Below are 18,203 nucleotides of genomic sequence, written 5' to 3' on the forward strand. Positions count from 1 at the left end.
GCACGGAGGGCGGCGCACAGCATGTGCTCATGTCCCTCTTCCTTCCATTTGCTCCATGAGGTCGTAGAAGAATTATTAGGTGCAAACGTTGGTGCACTAAAAATATTTGTCAGCAATTTTTAGCTCTTGGACAACCAAGGAGATTTAAAAATAAATATATTTTAATTCCACATGACGCACACCCTTGGCTTTTAAGTGACGACGAGTCACTGGGAATGCGAGGTTCGCATCACTGTTGATTACAGATATCATCGTACCGCAGCAGTCGCAAGTTCTGGCCTGCGCCGTGGCTCCCCGTGTAAACGTCTGAATCATGAACAGAATTCCTAATTATAAGATGTCTCACTTTTAAAAAGTGAGTCTAAAAGGACATCCTAAAGGCAAACACTTCGATGTTTTACGTGAAAACTCGGGAACACGCTCGGTGCTTCGTTTTCACTACGGTTGCTGCGACCATGGACTCAAGTCTGATCTGGGAACCTGGATGCAGAGATCACGAGTCCCTTCGAGACGGTCAGATCAATCACAACTCACGCTGTCTCACTCTCTCCAGTGAAGATGACCAGGCCCATTTATATCATTTTTGGTAAAATACCAAAGGAAAATGGATTATTTCATAGGTTACACTCCTGGCCCTATCAAGCCTTCGGCGTATCAGGCCCTCTTCTGAGAAACAAAATAACACCAACAAACCATCTGGAAATGGACACAGAGAATGAGCCTCTTTTTCTTTGCAAACATATACATATAAAACCAGAACTTTTTTCTTTTTTCCCCAAAAGAAACATGTGGCGGTTTCCGCTGCTGACTACAGTCCTTGTGGTCATTCCTAAAAAACCCTGCATCCTGAATCAAAGAACCTTCCAGAGTCAGACCAGATCCTCCGTGGCAGAACCGTCTTAGAACAGCTCTCCCTGTTTTCGGCTTCGTCCCCCCCGTGACTCCCACAGCCACCCCACGGGGTCCCCTGGGAACCGCACGCAGACCCGGGCACACCCGAAGGACTCGGCGGTGGTCCGTGGCAGGCGCGGGGTGCGCTCACAGACCTACCCGGGCACCTGGGCGTCTTGTGGGCCACGGCCGTGCCGCTGACGGGCCTCCCGTTGGGTGTGACGCACCAGCAGTATCCGGTGTAGCTGTGGCACTGCACCTGCGGGCGGGTGGGACAGCGGTCAGCTCCGGCAGCGCGTCTCCCGTGACCCCGCACCTGTGCAGCCGCGTCCAGGACGCCTGCCCATCTGAGCCACAGCCGCCACTCATGTCTCCACGGGGGAGCTGGGCCCCAGGGCGTCCAGGGACACGTTCAGCCTCTCCCCGCTGCACCGCGGCAGACATGAGGGGAAGGGACAGCATCCCTCCCCACCTCGGTCCGTGGCATCCCTCCTGCTCTGTCCCCACCCCAGGGTCTCCCTAGCATCTCTCTTGCTCCCACTCTCTGACCCCAGGTCTCGCCAGCATCCCTCTGACTCCCCAGGGTCCCCAGGGCATCCCTCGCACTACCCTTTCCCCCATCTCCTCAGCCTCCCTCTCTCCCACCCCGGGGTCTCCCTGTCATCCCTCCCTCTCTCCCACCCCGGGGTCTCTCCAGCATCCCTCCGGCCCCGCCCCCCGCCAGGCTCTCCCTGGCATCCCTCCTGCTCCCCAAGGTCTACCCAGCATACTTCCAGGGTGGGCTCTACTCTCTACTCTCAGAATCCTTCTGGGACTAGATCCTCAGAGAAGAGCTTGGTGCACAGGGGCTGACCCACCTCAAGGGGGTTGGGGGGCAGGACACAGTGAGTGACACAGGTGGACAGCGTGGCCCCAACAGAGACACCTGCTCCCCAGAAAGGCGTGAGTGAATTCACTCGCACAACTGCCCGTGGAAGTCAGCCCTGTCCTTCACTCGCTCCCGACTGGGGCAGCGACCTCTCCCACAGGAGCCCCCGGCCCTCCTTCCCACGGCCCCGCCCACGCCTCCAGGTGCAGAAGCTGCAGGAAAACAGGTCACCTGGCTGTAGGTGCCGTCGTCGTTGCATTCCGGGATGAACACCTGCTGCAGCTCCTTGCGGGCCTGCTCCTGGGTGTACTTCCTCTCGGCCACACACCTGGACACGTCTGTGGAAGGAGCAGAGCACAGGTGTCCCTTACACACCCCGGAGAGGCAGGCACAGAGTCACCCACCGTGGGTGGGTGGGGCGGAGGGTCCCCCATGGGAGGACCTCAGGCCTGTGCAGTGAGAAGACCTGAGGCTCAGAGACAGTCCCTCTGCTTCTCCAGCTGCAAGGACTTTGCTTCCTCAAAGGTGAAGACGTCCCCCTGTGGGGCCAGCAGCAGACGGACGTCTGTGGGTCCAAGCAGGGGTATGAGCACACCAGCTCCAGGACACACACACTGCGGGCCAGGTCTAGAAGCCCCTCTAAGATCAGACCCAAGGCCATGGCCCTCAGCCGCGAGGTCTGGAGACTGCCTTGGCCAGGAAACCACAGTGGTCCTCGTGTCCGTCATGCCACCCCAAGGTCTCAAAGCCATACTGAGGTCCTTCCTCCCACCCCCAACGACGAGTGGAAAGTCTGACAGTAAGTCAGATAAAAAGTCACATATCCTTAGTCCTCCTTCCACTCTGTCCCATATTTTCAGGCATTTGTACTAACATCACCATAACATATTTCAGTAAAAGTTTCTACGTTCCTCCAGCTCCTCAGGGAGCCATCTTCCGGGACCCAAGAAACTCACAAAAAAAGGAAGAGTCTGAACACACTGGCATGTGTCATCTCTGTCCGGACACCAGGAGTTTGGAGACAGACCCTCAAACCAAACACGGAGATGCATGTGTTGCAAGGGCCACCCTGGCTCAGGAGTGAGTCTCCTCTGCTGTCCCCATAGCCTGCCACAGCCCACGCACGACCTCCGGGACCAGAAGGGGCCGGAGCTCCTGCTGCTCATGTTGGACGTCTGTGACAGGTGCAGAGGCCTGGGCCCCAGAGCCCCCAATAGGGCAGGGGCAGCAGCACACCCCCGTGTGTCATCCACGAGCCCCAGGACACCAATGCCGGCTCACGTTTCCATTCCTCAGGCCGCCGTATGATGTCGCTCGTCTGAGCCTGCAGACTCAAGAAGAATGGCTTTCCCCATTTTTCTAAAGTGTTTCCAGATTTAAATAACAAGTTGTCTAGATCTTAAAGGCCGTCTGGACTCCAAGATATACTTCTTCAAACGTGTCCACTGGCCAAGATCTTTAGATGGTGACTTTTGATTGCCTGGTACTGGAGACGGCTGGCTCAGACAGCGTGCCCTCTGGGCACCCGCTCCAGGGCTCCAGCTGCGGCCACAGCTCCTGTGGCATCCAGGGGCTGAATATAGACTCTGCCACCCCACACACCCGTCCTGGGCTTCAGGGGGACGCGGGCTGCCGGCTGTACCGTGAGTTACGGGTACACACGCTGTAGAAAACAGCCTTTCATCCAGGCTCTGCGCTCACGTCCTGATCTACAGTCCGGCCTGGCCAGCCCGGGCTCAGCAACATGTGGTTTTAGTGCAGTCTGTGTTTTAGCTGAGGACAAATCATTGCTTTGCTGGACTGCTGTCCTCGTTTTTTAAGTATAACCTGTGGTTTGACTGACTAAAAGGAAAAGCGGTAGGACTTCCAGCTTGCAAGCTCTCACCAGGGCACAGATGGAATCACACATCATCTCTAATATTTGAGCTATTGTGGGACATGGGAAAAAAGCATAAATTTTCCAGGCAACTCACAGACCTTGTTCCTGGCTTGGAGGCCTTCCTAGAAGACTCTGCATTCAACTGCTGATCGGCTCAAACTGGGGCGGGCGACTCGCCCCTCTCATGGGAGATTGAATTCCCCGTGTTGGTCCAGCATGTCGCTGGCTAGGAGGTCGCCAGAGGCAAGCCTGCGGCACAGGACTGTGGGGCCTGTGTCAGCCGTCCTTCGAAGATGCAGGCTCCGTTTGCCCACCCAGCTGCTTGTGCCCCCGACTCTGCGTGTTCTGAATCGGGGTCTTTACCCCTGAGAGGGGTCAGCGGCCACCAGAGCAAGTCCACTGAAATACGCAAGAACTCCAGGAATGCCACTCGGAATTAGTCACACCTCCCTTCCCTTCTCTTTAGGTCATGACTTGTTACACTGCGGTCAGAACACTCCACGCCAGATCGACATTTTTGGCAAGCAGTTCGCCCTAGGTGCCGTGCGCGTAGTGATCCTGGGGGCGGACCCTCCCCCGTGTCCTCAACATCACTTTAAACCCTTACACGGCTGATGTACGCCCACTCGGGCTAAACCAGATGTCCCTCTTTACTGAAATCCCAGTACCAAGCACAGCGAGATGAGAGGCGAGACGGGTGTTTTCCTGGGTGGTGACTCGGGCGGGAGCGGCTACCACACGGTCCTGACTCGGAGTTGGGTGCCGTGTGCCGGGGTGCGGACGGGCCCCGCCGCTGCGTGCTCGCGGCCCAGCGCTGGCCCAGCGCAGACAGGGCTGGCCTCAGAGTGGGGGAGCCAGACGAGCAGCGACGGCCAGACAAAGGAGGCATGCTGTCCTGGGGCGGTGGCCGCAGAAGCGCTGGTCCTGTGAGTGACGTGCCTTTTATTTGTCCTGGCACCCAGTGAAGGCAGACACTGTTTGAAAGGTTCTAATATTTTATCCACCCGTAATGTTGAAGGCCAGACTCTGAGAAAAAGCAAGGACTCTGTGTTGCAAAGCTCTTTGCCTAAATAGAACATTTCTCCCTCCCTAATACAGGGGGTTGTGCTGTGATAAAAGGCCAGAGGAACGGGCAAGGGGGACCCCTCCTCCCTCTGCCACCAGGCAGCAAGGACAGCAAGGGGGAGTGTCTGCTGGAAGCATCGCTTCAGAGTTGAGAAGAAAGGAACAGAGTTTCCCTTCTAAATGACTATTATCAGTTTAAATGCAGAGAGACAGAAACAAATTATAACAGGAAACGCTTTAGTCCATAACCGGGGTGGCCAATTAGACACCTGCGAACTCTCTCGCCACATTCACGCAGGAAACGACCAACGACAACCATCTGTGCGGGACTTAACCACGAGCGTCCGGGCATCGAAACAGACCCCGCAAACTGTCACCAAGCCCCTCTAATCAGGTCTGAGTGCAGCCTCCCAGGACAGACGGCGTGAGGCTGTGCCGACAGGCTCCCAGCTCTGCGGGTGCACGAACACGTGGAGAGTGCGGGCATTGCGAAAGCACAGGGAAGACACTGTTCACGTGACGTTCCAGAAAGCGCTGGTGGGTTTCTGACTGCAGCTTGAACGTGAAGGCGATGGCGCTACCTGTCGTCCTGCCGACTTTAGTCCATGAAGAAGGACGTTTCTAGCATCAGACCTACTAGAACACTAGAAAGGAGTTAAAAATGTGGTTCGTGTAGGGTTTCTGTAAGAGACAAGCGCAGATACAATTAAAAAGTCCTAGAACACCTCCTTATGTCATGGCTGCCTCAGGAAGCCTGCTGTGGGCAGGAAGAAGTGTGGCTTACACAGGGCGGGTGGCACTGACCAGGACCCAGCCTGAAGACTGGACAAAAGAGAGTCACATCCACACAGACGTGCACACACAGGCACAGGCACACACAGACACAGACATGTGCACCAGCTACATGTGGGCACACACTGATACACGCATGCACACGGCTACAGACACACACGTGCACACATACACAGACATGTGCGTTGTGCACATGTGTGTGCACATGTGTATGTAAGACATACCTACGCAGAGACACACATGTGCATACACCTAAATGCACATGTGTGCACGCGGCATGCACGTGTGCAGAAATGCATGTGTGTGATATGGCCGTGCGTGCATGCACATGGATACACACGTGCACGGCCACATGCACGTGTGCACACATATATGTGGAGATGTGCGTGATGGGTCCACGCACACGTGCACACACATGAAGGACACGCATATGTGGAGATGCACGTGTGTGATACGACCAGGCACATGTGCACACACGTGAGGGACACATGTGCGGACACACACGTGCACACACATGTACATGACCGGACACACACGCGTGCACATATACAGACACACGTGCAACACGGATATACACGCACAGATGCACACAGAGACACTCACACACACGCACACACACCTATATCCTACATAGACTTCTTCAGTGGAAGTACCTGTTTTATTGAAGAAAGTAGCAGCAGCCTGACCGCTGACTTACAGTAACCGAACCACACCCGGACACGGACGCTTGTCTGCCAGCGTCCGGAGCTTCTGTGACGACGTTGCTTTCCTCCATCCGGGCAATCCCAGGGTGGCTGTTTCTGTCACGTATGCGTGATCACTTTGATTCCAGAAATCGCACAGCAGTTCCCACGCCTCCTGGCATTTTACGGTTCTTCTTCCCTTTTATTTTCTTTTTTGGCTTTTTTATTCAATGCCAGCAATTTTGTTGAAAAGAAATCTCCAATTGCCTCAGATCAAAAGAAAAGTATTAATGTGTTCACTAAGTTTTGAACATTGAAACCCCACGGATCTAGAAGTCCTTCTGCGTAAACCACTGCCCTTCTCTTCAAGGTCAATGTCAGATCCCAACATCAAATTCATAAAACATTTTAATCCAATATAATTAACTATGGACTAAAATATTTCAGCTTTTGTTTTCAAACTAGTATATTCGAAACAGGCCTATGGAACTGTCACCCCCCATCTGCGGAAAAGCCCTCAAAACACGCAGTTTCCCATGTGTCAGACTAGGGTATACGAGCCCATTCCAACACCAGGTAAAGTACAGAGGAAAAATTCGGACGGTTATGGGTATCACGTGAAGGGCATAAGGGGCATTCAGTCTTGTGCTCGCTCCTGCCCACTCAGAGCAGCGAGATTCGGGCCCGCCGTGCCGTCTGTCTGCCGTGTTTGTGCCCACCGAGGACAGAGGAGGGTCGCAGCCAAATCTGCCCATGCAGCGGGATCCCTGTCTCTGGGCCCCTCCGCACAGCGGCTGGCTTTACCTTCCCCCATCCCCAGAAACCTCCTCCTCCCCGTTAGCCCCCTGGGTAGACTGGAGGTGTTGCCTGCTGGATGTCAGGACAGGGTTGGTGAGCGGCTGGCGAAATGCACCGGCCTGCGCGAGGGAGCCAGCCCCTAGAAGAGGCCCGCCGGGGGCCGGGGGCCAGGAGCGGGGACCTGGGAGCGGGGCTCAAAGCGCTTCTGCAGGAAAAGTCAGATTCCGGATTGAAGCCTGTTTCCAGGGAGACCCCCATGGGGCACAGACTCACGTCCCTCGCAAGATAGGGAGAAAAGGGGAAGTTTCCGACTCTCCACCCTGAACCCTCAATCTGCCCCAGCCGAGGTGTGGGATGCCCAACACTTTGTTGTATCTATTACGTGGGCTCTGCGCCCCGCACGGAACCCAACGCAGGGCGATCGTGAGATCCAGACCCTGAGATCCGGCCGGGCTGACTCAGGAGATCCAGACCCTGAGATCCAGGCGGGGCTGACTCAGGAGTGAGACGCTCCACCGACGGAGCCCCCGGGCGCCCCACCCAGTTATCTTACAATAAACCTGCGGCGAACAACATCGTTCTAAAGTGACTCTAATATTGGTACCCGTGTTGGCGGAAGCACCAAGTAAACCTGATTTTGAAATCTATAGGCACCTGCACATTCTTTTTATTCTCTCGCTTCGGATGTAATGGAACCAGCTTTCATGAGGTGAGTTTTACTTCAACCCACTTCCCTTCGCACACGTTCTGTGCCACAAGTTTACGGGATGGCATTGGAGCTGAGTGAGAACCCCGACCAGGAGAGTTAGCCAGAGCCAGGAGCCTGGGTCCGAGCACACGGAAGCCAGCGAGGACGTTATCCAGAAGCGGTCCGGCGAGGCCCCACGGCGGGCACAGCCGAGCTGAGTCGTGTTTCCACCTGGAGAGGACGGGCCCCTCTGGCCCGGCTCTGACCCCGCACGGGTGCCCACAGCACGAGCGTTAGCCCAGAGGCTTCCCCTGGCGGCTTCCTCGCGGCCTTCCGAGACCGCAGCTGATGGCCGTCGTCTAAGGGAGCATGCCAGACGCAGGACCGTTAACTCAACTGGTACCCGCCACCTCCGTGGCACGTTGCCACAAGCGATGCCAGCACAGCTGATTGCTTCTAGATCCTTCTCTGAAGACCAGGGCGTCTGATACTGGAACTTCTTCTTAGATCACTCCTCCTGTGTCAGCACAGATAACGGAGGGGCAAAACTACAATCAAGGTATCCGGATTTCTCTCAGATCGATGTGTTTAGAACCGGGACACACGAACTAGACACAGAAGGGGAAGGAAGAGGAGGGCCTACATGCCAGCTTCTCCGCGGAAGCCACTTGGAAGCCGTGGACCTGCTGCTTCCGTGGCGCACGGCCAGTCGCGTCTTTAAGTTCCAGGACAGCTGCTGCAGCCGCGGCGCACGGGTGAGTCCAGCAATTCCGCACATCACTCCGCCCATCGGCGTCCACGCACCCCGCGTCCTCACCCCTGTTCCCCGCCCCCCGGCCCTGCCCTCTGGTCCCCATCTGTGCGCTCTGTGTGGTTTCGGGTCTGCTTCTTGGTTTCTCTCTCACAAACTTTACTTCGCTCATTTATCTTGTTTCCTGGCGTCCTCACATGAGTGAGATCGTACAGTATTTGCCTTTCTCTGACCGACCGGTTTTACTCCACGTAATCCCCTCGAGCTGCATCGGCAAGATTCCCTTCGCCTTTATGTCAGAGTAATGTTCTGCCGTGCGCACGCACACGCACACACGCGCACACACACACACATACACACACACACACACACACATCTGTGGACACTTGGGTGGCTCCCAGAGTCTGGCGATCGTGGACATTGTTACTACAAACATCAGGTGCACATATCCCGTCAAATTAGTGTTTCTGTATTTTGGGGGGTGAATACCAGGAGTGCGATTGCTGGGCCATAGGGCAGCTCTGTTTAACTTCCTGAGGACCCTCCGGGCTGTTCCCCAGAGTGGCCGCACCAGCTTGCGTTCCCACCAGCAGTGCGCAAGGGCTCCCCGTTCTCCGCGTCCTCACAAACACCTGTTGTTTCCTGTCTTGTTGATTTTAGCCGTCCTGACAGTGTGAGGGGAGATCTCTCTGTGGTTTGATTTCATTTCATTTCCCTGATGATCAACAATGTTGAGCATCTGCTCATGTGCTGGCCGTTTGTCTTTTTTCGAGAAATGTCTGTTCGTGTCTTCTGCCCATTTTTAACTGGATTATTTGGGGTTTGGGTTTAAGTTGTGCAAGTTCTTTGTACATTTGGGAACTAACCCCTTATTGGACACATCATTTGCAAATGTCGTCTCCCATTCTGTAAGTTGCCTTTAGTTTTATTGACTGTTTCCTTCGCTGTGCAGAAGCTTTTTATTTTGAGGAAATCCCAATAGCTCATTTTGGCTTCTGTTTCCCTTGCCCCAGGAGACAGATCCAGAAAAATGCAAATCATTTTAGTCCCTGGACACCCGTCGGGGCGCCTGTCCTTCCCAGTAAAGTGTGTGAGAACGCCACGGGCGATTTGTGTAGAAAAGCGATGTTGAACAACGCAGGAACGGCGGTTCCTGACACGCAGGAGTCCTGGGGTCTAAACATTGCTTCTTCAAAGACTGTTTCATCTCCAAATATCTGGGCTAATTCAGTCTTTGTCGAAGGCACAGTAACAAATTTCTAGTGTTGGGGGTTCAGTTTGGGAGGCTTTGGGCGTCCTATTTTCGTGGTCCCCGTGAGGGGTGAGCTCCCTCTGGGCCCAGGAGACCCTTGTGTCACTTTGCCTCGTGAGGTGTGAGCTGTCCAGTCACTACAGGTCTCTGAAACCCACGTGAGAGATCGTCAGAGGAAAGCTGGGGGCCGGAGCCTCTGGGGTTCTGGACAGTCTCACACGGGCCATCGTAGAGCAGGGAGGAGGCTGTCCTCAGCCTAGACGATGCTGTCATGACCCGCAAGTTCTTACAGAGGCCCTGGGTGCCACGGAACCAGAAGTCAATCAAGCGCAGGCGAGGGCCAGGAGGTCACCTTAGAGGTGAAGCCCACTCATTCTCATCCCGGTGACTCTTCAGGGAGCCACTCATAGCAAGGAACGCTGGTTTCCCAAGTGTCCTGGCGCAGACCTGCCTCGCTTCCCTTCATCACGCTTCCCAGATACACTGCCACCCAAGTCTCGTGGCAAACCAGCACCGAGAAGTCAGCCAGCGCCATGTTTCCAGCAACACGTGTTCACTTCCTGTCTCTGAGCCACATTTTGGTGCTTCGCGCAACATCTCAGTCCTTCTCGTGGTTATGACACGCGGCGGTCTGTGGTCACACGCGTTACCGAAAGCTCAGATGAGGGCTGTCATCCTTCAGCACCGACATGTTCTGTAAGTGAGATACGTGTGTTGTTTTCTTAGACGCAATGCTTTTATACACTTGTAGACCGCAGGGTAGTGTAGACAGAACTCACGTGCACACCAGGAAACCAGAGCATCGATCGGCCTCGTGCTGCTGCGGAGCTCGCTCGCTGCGGCGGTGGGAGCCCAGCGGCCACGTCTCTGTGGCGCACTGGCACCGAGTGACCAGAATCCCGGAACGGCTCAGCGGGCGCTGAGCGGTGACTTTAGAGCCAGACAGAGCGAAGCTGCCTCAGGAATATCAACCATTCGCTTGAGAAACAAAGGTTTCGCGTGTGTCTGGGTCTCTGTCAAGACCATCTGACGTCCTTCATGTCTGTTTTCTCCAAAGGAATCAGAAACAGCACAGTTCGCCGAAACCTAACGGCCACTGGGAAAACAGGTTCGAGGACCATGCCGAACCCTGGGAACCCGGATGGATGGGATTTGATAAATTATGTTCTGTTTTCTACAACTGGGGAAGGATATTTAAGGAGAAAGAATCATTTTTCATCTACAAAACTCTTTTTATAAAGATATGCATTGCTTCCTTCCATCCCACAAAGAGAGGCAGGGCGAGTCCTGGCTGCCCCAAGAACCCAGCGGCTGCCTCCACGCGTGCCCTTTCGAGGTAGTTTTCACTGTGGGAGGTACGTGCGCGTATATATGTGACTCCGCAACATAATTTCAAATGCCACTAATTTGAATTATCTCACCTTTCATAGCATTCTTCTATGAAAGATGTTTCCTATCTGTGCTTCAACATTTTAAAACTATGTTTGTGAATGAAGTAAAATCGTACGGGGTTTGTTCACTGAAATTACAGCTCTCTCCTGCAAATGCTGCTGTCCGAGGAGCCGGCACTGGAAGAAGAGCCTTCCTGTGCGCCCCGTGGGTGGGCGGTGGCCTCAGACCCCCAGTGTCTTCGGACCCGGGTGCGACCCCCCAGTGCGACCCCACCCCCACCGCAGAGCCTTCCTTTCAAGTAAAATCAAATACTTTGTTCATCGCATTTTCATAACCGCAGTAACTTACTGAAACGGAATTAAAGCCACGTGTCCTGCCAGCAGCAGCTGCTCCCTTAACCTCGCGCGTCCCTCCGGGGGCAGGTCCAGGGGAGGTTTGCCAGGGTCAACCCGGCAGATGCCCAGAGCCTGTGTGCCCAGGCCAAGGACCGGCGCAGCCACGAGGGAGGCAGGGGGCGTGGCACCGTGAGGGGCGCCATCTCAGCACAAGTCAGCGTGCACCCGTCCCTTTTCTGTCTCAACTCCCCAGGGCTTCCCATTTCCCGCTAAGTAAGAGCAGAGCCCCCCCCCCCAGTCCAGCGCTCCTTAGGGTGGTCCCCCTCTCGTGTCCCCCATCCTCATGTCTCTGCTCGGCCTCAGCAGTGGGGGCGTGGCTCCCTGCACAAAAAGGAGACACAACTTCTGTGCGGTTCCCACTCGGGGAGCAGCACCCAACCACAGGGTAAGAAAGGGACTCAGTGGGCAGTGCTCTGCTGTCCCCTCACAGAGAGGACTTTCCCAGCGTCTCTGGCCAGAGGGCCTCCCACGCACCTTGGCTCACACTAGGGCCCCTCTGGGGCTTTTAAATGCTAAGGGTCTAAAACACTTGGACTCTGAACAAAGCACGATGGTGGAAAGAAAGCCCTCGTGAACATGTGACTGCCAGTTATGGGCAACACCCAGGTCCCAGTTCCGGCGTGCGGTGCCTGCGGACAGGACCCGTCTCGGGCAAGCCCATGGCCCCAGCGTTGGCGCCGGTGCTGGTCACCGTGGGAGCCTGGGTCTGCGGGCAGAGCTCTCCCGTGGGGCCAAGGAGGGGACTCCGCAGGAGCAGGCAAGGTGCCAACTTAGTCACGTGCAGAAACGGCCGGAACGTGTTCACCTCGGGTACCGCGATCGTCTCATGAAGGAAGGATGAGCAGGTGATTCAGAACGTGGCCAGGCTTGGAGCCGAGACCCGGCCCGCTGTGGCGAGGGAGTTCCACCTTGCTGAGGGCCTGCTGGGCCAACACGGAGACGGAGCAGAACCGCGTCTCAGAGGCGGCTGTACTCTGGTCTTTTCTCTTAGCTAACAGGATAAAGAAGGTAAATCCCTTTTGAACGCAACTGTTTGTGCAGAAACATCAGCGTATTTTGCCGAGTCAAACCCTTCATTAACATAGGAAGGATTTCAGTGTTTGTGCTGGTTACACCGAAATCTGATTCTTGAATCAGGACAATCAGAAATTACACGTGAAACATCAATGGGAAGGACAGTCACAGACAGCGGGTGCAGGTGCTGTGTGGGTCCCACGAGCTGGAAGGAGAAACAAGGATGCGAGGAAGCCGGACGGCCCCCGGGGACACTCAGAGCAGCACGTGTCCTGGTCAAATACCCCAAGGAAAGAGCATTAAATAGCTTCAAAAATGCCTCTGCTCCTGGGAGTCACAGAAATTACTCTTCTATACACTACGAAAAAGTCCCACAAACCAAAAATCTTTCAGCTTCTGCGTATAAAAATTAGCAAAAGGTGAAAACAACGTGCGTGGCCGTCCGTGCTACTGGCCGCCGCCCCCTTACCTCTGCAGTTTCCTCGATGCGCGATCTCCAGCTGAGGGTCTCTGCACTTGGCACGCTGGAACTCGCAGCGGGACAGGAAGGTCCTGCCGTCCGACGCGCACAGGGGCTTCTGCAGGGAGCCCCCACAGTCCAGGCTGCAGTCCTTGTCTTTATCTTGATCGACTCGCAGGAACTTGGGGGAGGGAAAAACAAGAAGCCAGAGAGACGTAAAGAGGCGTCCCGCAGAGTCGCGGAAAACAGAAGTCTGCCCGGGGCCACGCAGTCGGCGGAGTGAGGCCCAAAACGCAGCAGAGGTCCCTGAAGCCCCGAGCCCTGGGCCGCCAGGCCCTCAAGCCAGCCGCGCTGAGGGGTGCACACGGCTCGGACGCGCGGGAGCTCTGCTTGACCCTCAACGCTCGCGCTCTCTGTCGTGAATTCACTGGCAAGTCCCTCCCGCACGCGCCGCGTCTTGCGCCCCCCAGAAGTTGCTCCCATGAGTCAAGAGGGGAAGGTCCGGCAGGTAACCCCTTCTCGGGTCCTTGCTGGAACCAGCTGGCCGTCTTCTGCACAGACGCCGGGCCGGGGGAGGCCGCGGATTGCCGTGACACGGCCAGCAGCACCACACACGTGCGCACACCACCCAGCGTTACGTGGACACCGATGGCGGGGCCTGCCCTCACCCAGCACTGCAGGCGCCCGCGAGCGCAGGACCGCGCGAGGAAGCCCCCGGGACCGTCCACAGCCCCTCAGCGGCCGCCATGCTCCCGTCGCCCGCTCCAGGGTCCCTGTGCTTGCCCTGGCGCTCTGGTACCCTGACACGACCCCACAGGTCCAGCCATGTCTCCCAGGGGCCCGTCTGCCCCCTCTCCCGCCTCGGAGGACAATTCCAGTCTGACCTGTCCGGTCCCCCATCTCACCGGCAGAGCAGCGAGCAGGAAGGCGGCACTCGGGAAGGCTTTGCACATGGGGTAAACGGAATCTCCACCCACTTTTTGGACCCTGGTGTACCCCCTGCCCCACGGGGTTTTCTCTGACTTCTGGAGCATTAGCAATTCGTTAAGGGAAAGCAAGGAAGGAGAAAGTGGGAAACCGAAAGCTGTGGCTATTTTTTATTTTATTTTATTTTATTTTATTTTATTTTATTTTATTTATTTGAGACAGAGAAAGCAAAGCCACGGGAGCAGCAGGGTCACAGGGAGAAGCAGACTCCCTTCTGAGCAGTGGCCCAATGTGAGGCTCCACCCCAGGACCCCAGGTTCACGACCTGAGCCGAAGGCAGAGGCTTCACCGACAGAGCCCCCCGGGTGCCCAGAACTGTGGCTATGACCGCGTACTGCTTGGGGGCTGCTGGCCCTCTGAGTGCTGTGCGCACTGAACAGGTTTTTTTGGCATCGTTTGTCCCAGCGATATTTATGGAGATAGAGGGTCCCGTCCACTTGTTCCCTCTTCAGGACGAGAAAAAAAGGAAATTCTCAAATTTTAGATACTTCACTCCTCTTTTTTTTCTTTTTTTGTTTTTGTTTTGTTTTTCTGGGTTTACTTTATTTTATGTTATGTTCTCAGTGTTCCAAGATCCTTGTTTACGCACCACCCCTGGTGCCGCACTCGGTCCGCACCCCCCTCAATAGGTCGTTGTTTAAAAGGTGCCATGCTTCCCCGGAAGGCTCTGGGGTCCTCGCCGGCACTGTTTCCAGAGTAACCCAGAGCTGATGCGGAGACAGAACGTGGAGGGAGGGAGGACCCGAGCGGGGGCGGACCCCATAGGGAGTCCGGGCAGGGCCTGGCGCCCCCGGTTGGGGTACTGGGAGGGAAGGGCTGAGCACACCGGGGCCAGGAAGGCGCAGCTCGGACATCTCAGAGCATCAGCCGGGGCTGGGGAAGGTGGTCCTGTGCCCGATGTCCGGATGAAGGCTACAGCCGGGAGACAGGTGCCAGCAGCAGGAGGCAGCGGGGTCTTCCCGTGTGGGGCCTGGGGCCATGGCAGGAACGCGCTGTTCTAACTTGCTGGGGCTCACTTCAGCCGAGAGACACGTGGAGACAGATCGCTGCTTTCTCATGATGTGCAGAACGTTGTTCTTTTATTCAAAAATGGGCAAGGCAAGCCCATACAATCTTTTGATGGAATTCTGTCCCCGTGGAGTTTTACGTCCCAGTTTTTTTCCCTTTGCCCAAATGTGCTTGAACTTTCCAGCTCAGAGGTGCAGCCCGGGGCCACCAAGCTCCTGGGATGTGCTGACACCTCACAGCAGGGAAACTCGGGGAGCACGTCCGCCTAAACGCAGCCTCCAGTTCCCCAGAGCTTTCCCGCGCACCTCGCTCCTCCCGCAAAGCTCCTCTCACACGCACAGCTGGGCCCCCACAGGGCAGCGTCATGCAAATGAGAGACAAAGAGACAGATGGGGGACAGACGGGGGTACAGAGAGACAGACAGACAGAGATGGGAGACAGAGAGACATTCAGAGACAAAGACAGAGAGAGCAGAGACAGAGAGATAGAGAAAAATTGAGAAAGAAACAGAGAAAGACAGAAACACAGACAAACAGAGACTAACAGAGATAGACAGAGATGGGAGACAGAGCACAGGTGAACCGAGAGCCCACCGGACTGGCCCTGCCCAAAGGCCACGCCGATCCCTAAGTCCAGCCTAGAAGGAGGGTCTATCTGCATCTCCTGAAACCCCAAGATTCCTTACGGTAAGACACTGCAGTCATCACTTTCTCTAAGGAGAGAGATGGCGTCTACATCTTACAATAGAAGAAAGAAGGCTCAGCGTTCTGGCATTTGGAATTGGACCATAATTCCTGATAATTTAATGGTGCAGAACGAACAGGGGAGCTTTCCTTTGTCAGAAATAAGAGAACACGCACTTGACACACGTTTCTCCCCCTTCTCACTTCCAACAGCAGTTACATTCCGAGGAAGACAGTGCATGGAGGACAATGAGCTTCTACCTGGGCTGTTTGTTCTTTGACAAACAAACCCCATTAAAGGAAAATAAAACAGCCCTCTTTTAAAGAATTCACTGTTTATTAAAAGAACTTGCTAGAGGGTCTTCAAACTAGTTAAGATAAAAGGTAATTTGCCAAATTTAGTAAGAAATCAGATACCAAGGGACACGAAGAGAGACCTCAGAGTGCTGGGGGTCCCCATGTCTGTGTTTTGACAACGTGGCGCTGTGTGCCCATGCGCAAGGACATGGGGGAGGAAGTCACGGAGGGCGCCCACGCGATCCTGCACAGAGCACAGGTCGTAGGTCTGGGGCAAATGCGTCAAAAACACGGTCTATACTTTGCTTAGTAGAACGCGAGGGTGTAAGCCGGGGGGAAGTTAGAACAAAACCCAAACACTGAAGAAATGGGTTAAACGATTTACGTATTCATGTGGCTGGATTTTCCCTCCGTGACACTGATTTAAGACTTTTTTTTTTTTTTTTTTCACTGTTTATGCTACGGGATCGCGCCAAGAAACACGCAGTTCCGCAGTGAGAACTTTCTAAATCAGAGCCCACTGGAAAGTAAGTGCGGCTTCGAAGTGCCTTTGCTGAATCTGCAGAGGAGACTCACCCTGGGGGTCAGGGAACAGACGCACGGTGAGGGCATCGGGGAAGGGCACACACCCGCTGGGGCACGGGCGGGAATGATCTCGAAAGCAACTGAAGGACGGGTATGAGCGCGGTCACAAGCACAAGCCCGGGAAAGAGTTCCTGCCTCTGCCGTAAACCAGAGAACCGGGATCGGTGGGGCCACAGGAAGAACCTGTCGTGTCTACAACCCGCCCCAAAGGGTAAAGTGGAGCCAGTAGGGCACTTGCCCCAGGGCGCTTCTCCCAGCAAGACTGCCTTTGCCATCACTGCCTCACGCGCTGGAAGCAGTACAAGCCAAGTCAACCAGCTTCAGCTGAACTTAGTGAACAATTACTGAGTGACTGCTCTCCACTCTTCTCATCTCCAGGACAGTGGCATTCAAAGGAGGGTCTGCCTGCTGAGATTAAGCGGGCAGCAAACCTGGAACCACGGGTGATCACCAGGTCACCTGGGACACAGAGGATCACCAGGTCGCCTGAGACACAAAGGATCACCAGGTCACCTGGGACCACCCATGATCACCAGGTCAAGAGAATGTAGCAGGTTTTTCAACGAACAGGCGGGAAGCAAATTAAGGTCCAGCCCTTCTCTCTGGGTCAATGCTGAGGGGCTGCCTGTGACAGGAGGACCCAACAGATGGGGTGACAGGTGTAGGGTGGGGTAACATAGGGGCTAGAGCAGTGCCTCTGAGTACCAAACCCCAGAAGGAGTGTCCACTTTGAGTGGGGAACCAAGAAAGACCTCTCAGGGCTTGAAAGCCTCCAGGGGAAACGCAGACCCAACAGCCTCGATGAGATGTTCAGGGATGCAGTTTCTGGATCCTCTACGGTCGGTAACGACATGGAACCAGTGCAGACTCACAGTGATGAGAGCAAGAGCCTAGAAACCGTCATTTTCCTCTTTATTGGCCCTGCTGCCTTCACCGCTGGCACGGACACGAGACTTTCTGCAAGTGTTTCTGTAGACTGCTGGCTGGCCACTGGTCCCTGACCCGCTCTTTCCCCGGACTCTACTAGCTCCTCCGCGGACACCTCCTTCCGCGGGCAGGTTTCGGTTCCAGCCCACATGGAGGATGGGCGGGTGCTGTGTTGGGCCTCCTGCTCTGTTCTCTTCCCCTGCCCCAAACTCTTCCTTTGCGTTTGTGTCCCTCACCTGCTTCCGCATCAACACTAATGGCAACATCCTGGCGTTTCTGCGTCTTGTTAGCGCTTCTTGGAGGTAAGTCAAGAAATCTCTTGGGTTATTAATTGTTCCAGGTTCATGTTAATTTGAGATTCAGTGAAAACCTGGTTATCATAAAATCCTCAACAAAAAACCATGTGGATGGTATTGCCTTAAGACAAGAAGGATTTTTGGCAAAAAATACATAAATCAATCAATCAATCGCATTAGTCAACATTCGTCATTGCTCCCAGCATCAGATGTGACTTGTCTGCACACGGCAGATTTCGACCCTAATTCCCTGTAGAAGACTGCACGGAACAGAATTTTCAGCCCCAGCTGTCACACCCCTACCCGAGGGTCTCATCAGACTTCCCATCACGTTACGGTGCTTACAGAGGGCTCGCTGGACCTGGGGTACGATCCCCATTGGTTCCAGGGACAACCCAGTGCCACTTGCTAACCCAGAATCCCAGGAAGAATCAAGGAACACGCCAAATGCCAAATGTCATGATCTACGTGTCCTTCTCACCACAACCTCAT

The 18,203-nt window shown here is 55.0% G+C and overlaps 1 protein-coding gene across 1 annotated transcript in view; it reads right to left on the minus strand.

Moving 5' to 3' along the window:
* Positions 1-18,203, minus strand: part of LOC111158702 (SPARC related modular calcium binding 2) — a 177,009-nt gene that overhangs the window by 121,024 nt on the left and 37,782 nt on the right. Inside the window, exons 2-4 of the mRNA XM_022520911.1 lie at positions 12,938-13,109; positions 1,991-2,097; positions 1,051-1,150 (exon numbers count right to left, since the gene is read on the minus strand). Coding sequence (XP_022376619.1) covers positions 1,051-1,150; positions 1,991-2,097; positions 12,938-13,109 — 379 coding nt within the window. The remainder of the gene's footprint in view (positions 1-1,050; positions 1,151-1,990; positions 2,098-12,937; positions 13,110-18,203) is intronic.

The sequence above is a fragment of the Enhydra lutris genome, unplaced genomic scaffold (genome assembly GCF_002288905.1).
Source record: "Enhydra lutris kenyoni isolate GAN:26980312 unplaced genomic scaffold, ASM228890v2 scaffoldscaffold62, whole genome shotgun sequence".
Taxonomy (NCBI): Eukaryota; Metazoa; Chordata; class Mammalia; order Carnivora; family Mustelidae; genus Enhydra; species Enhydra lutris.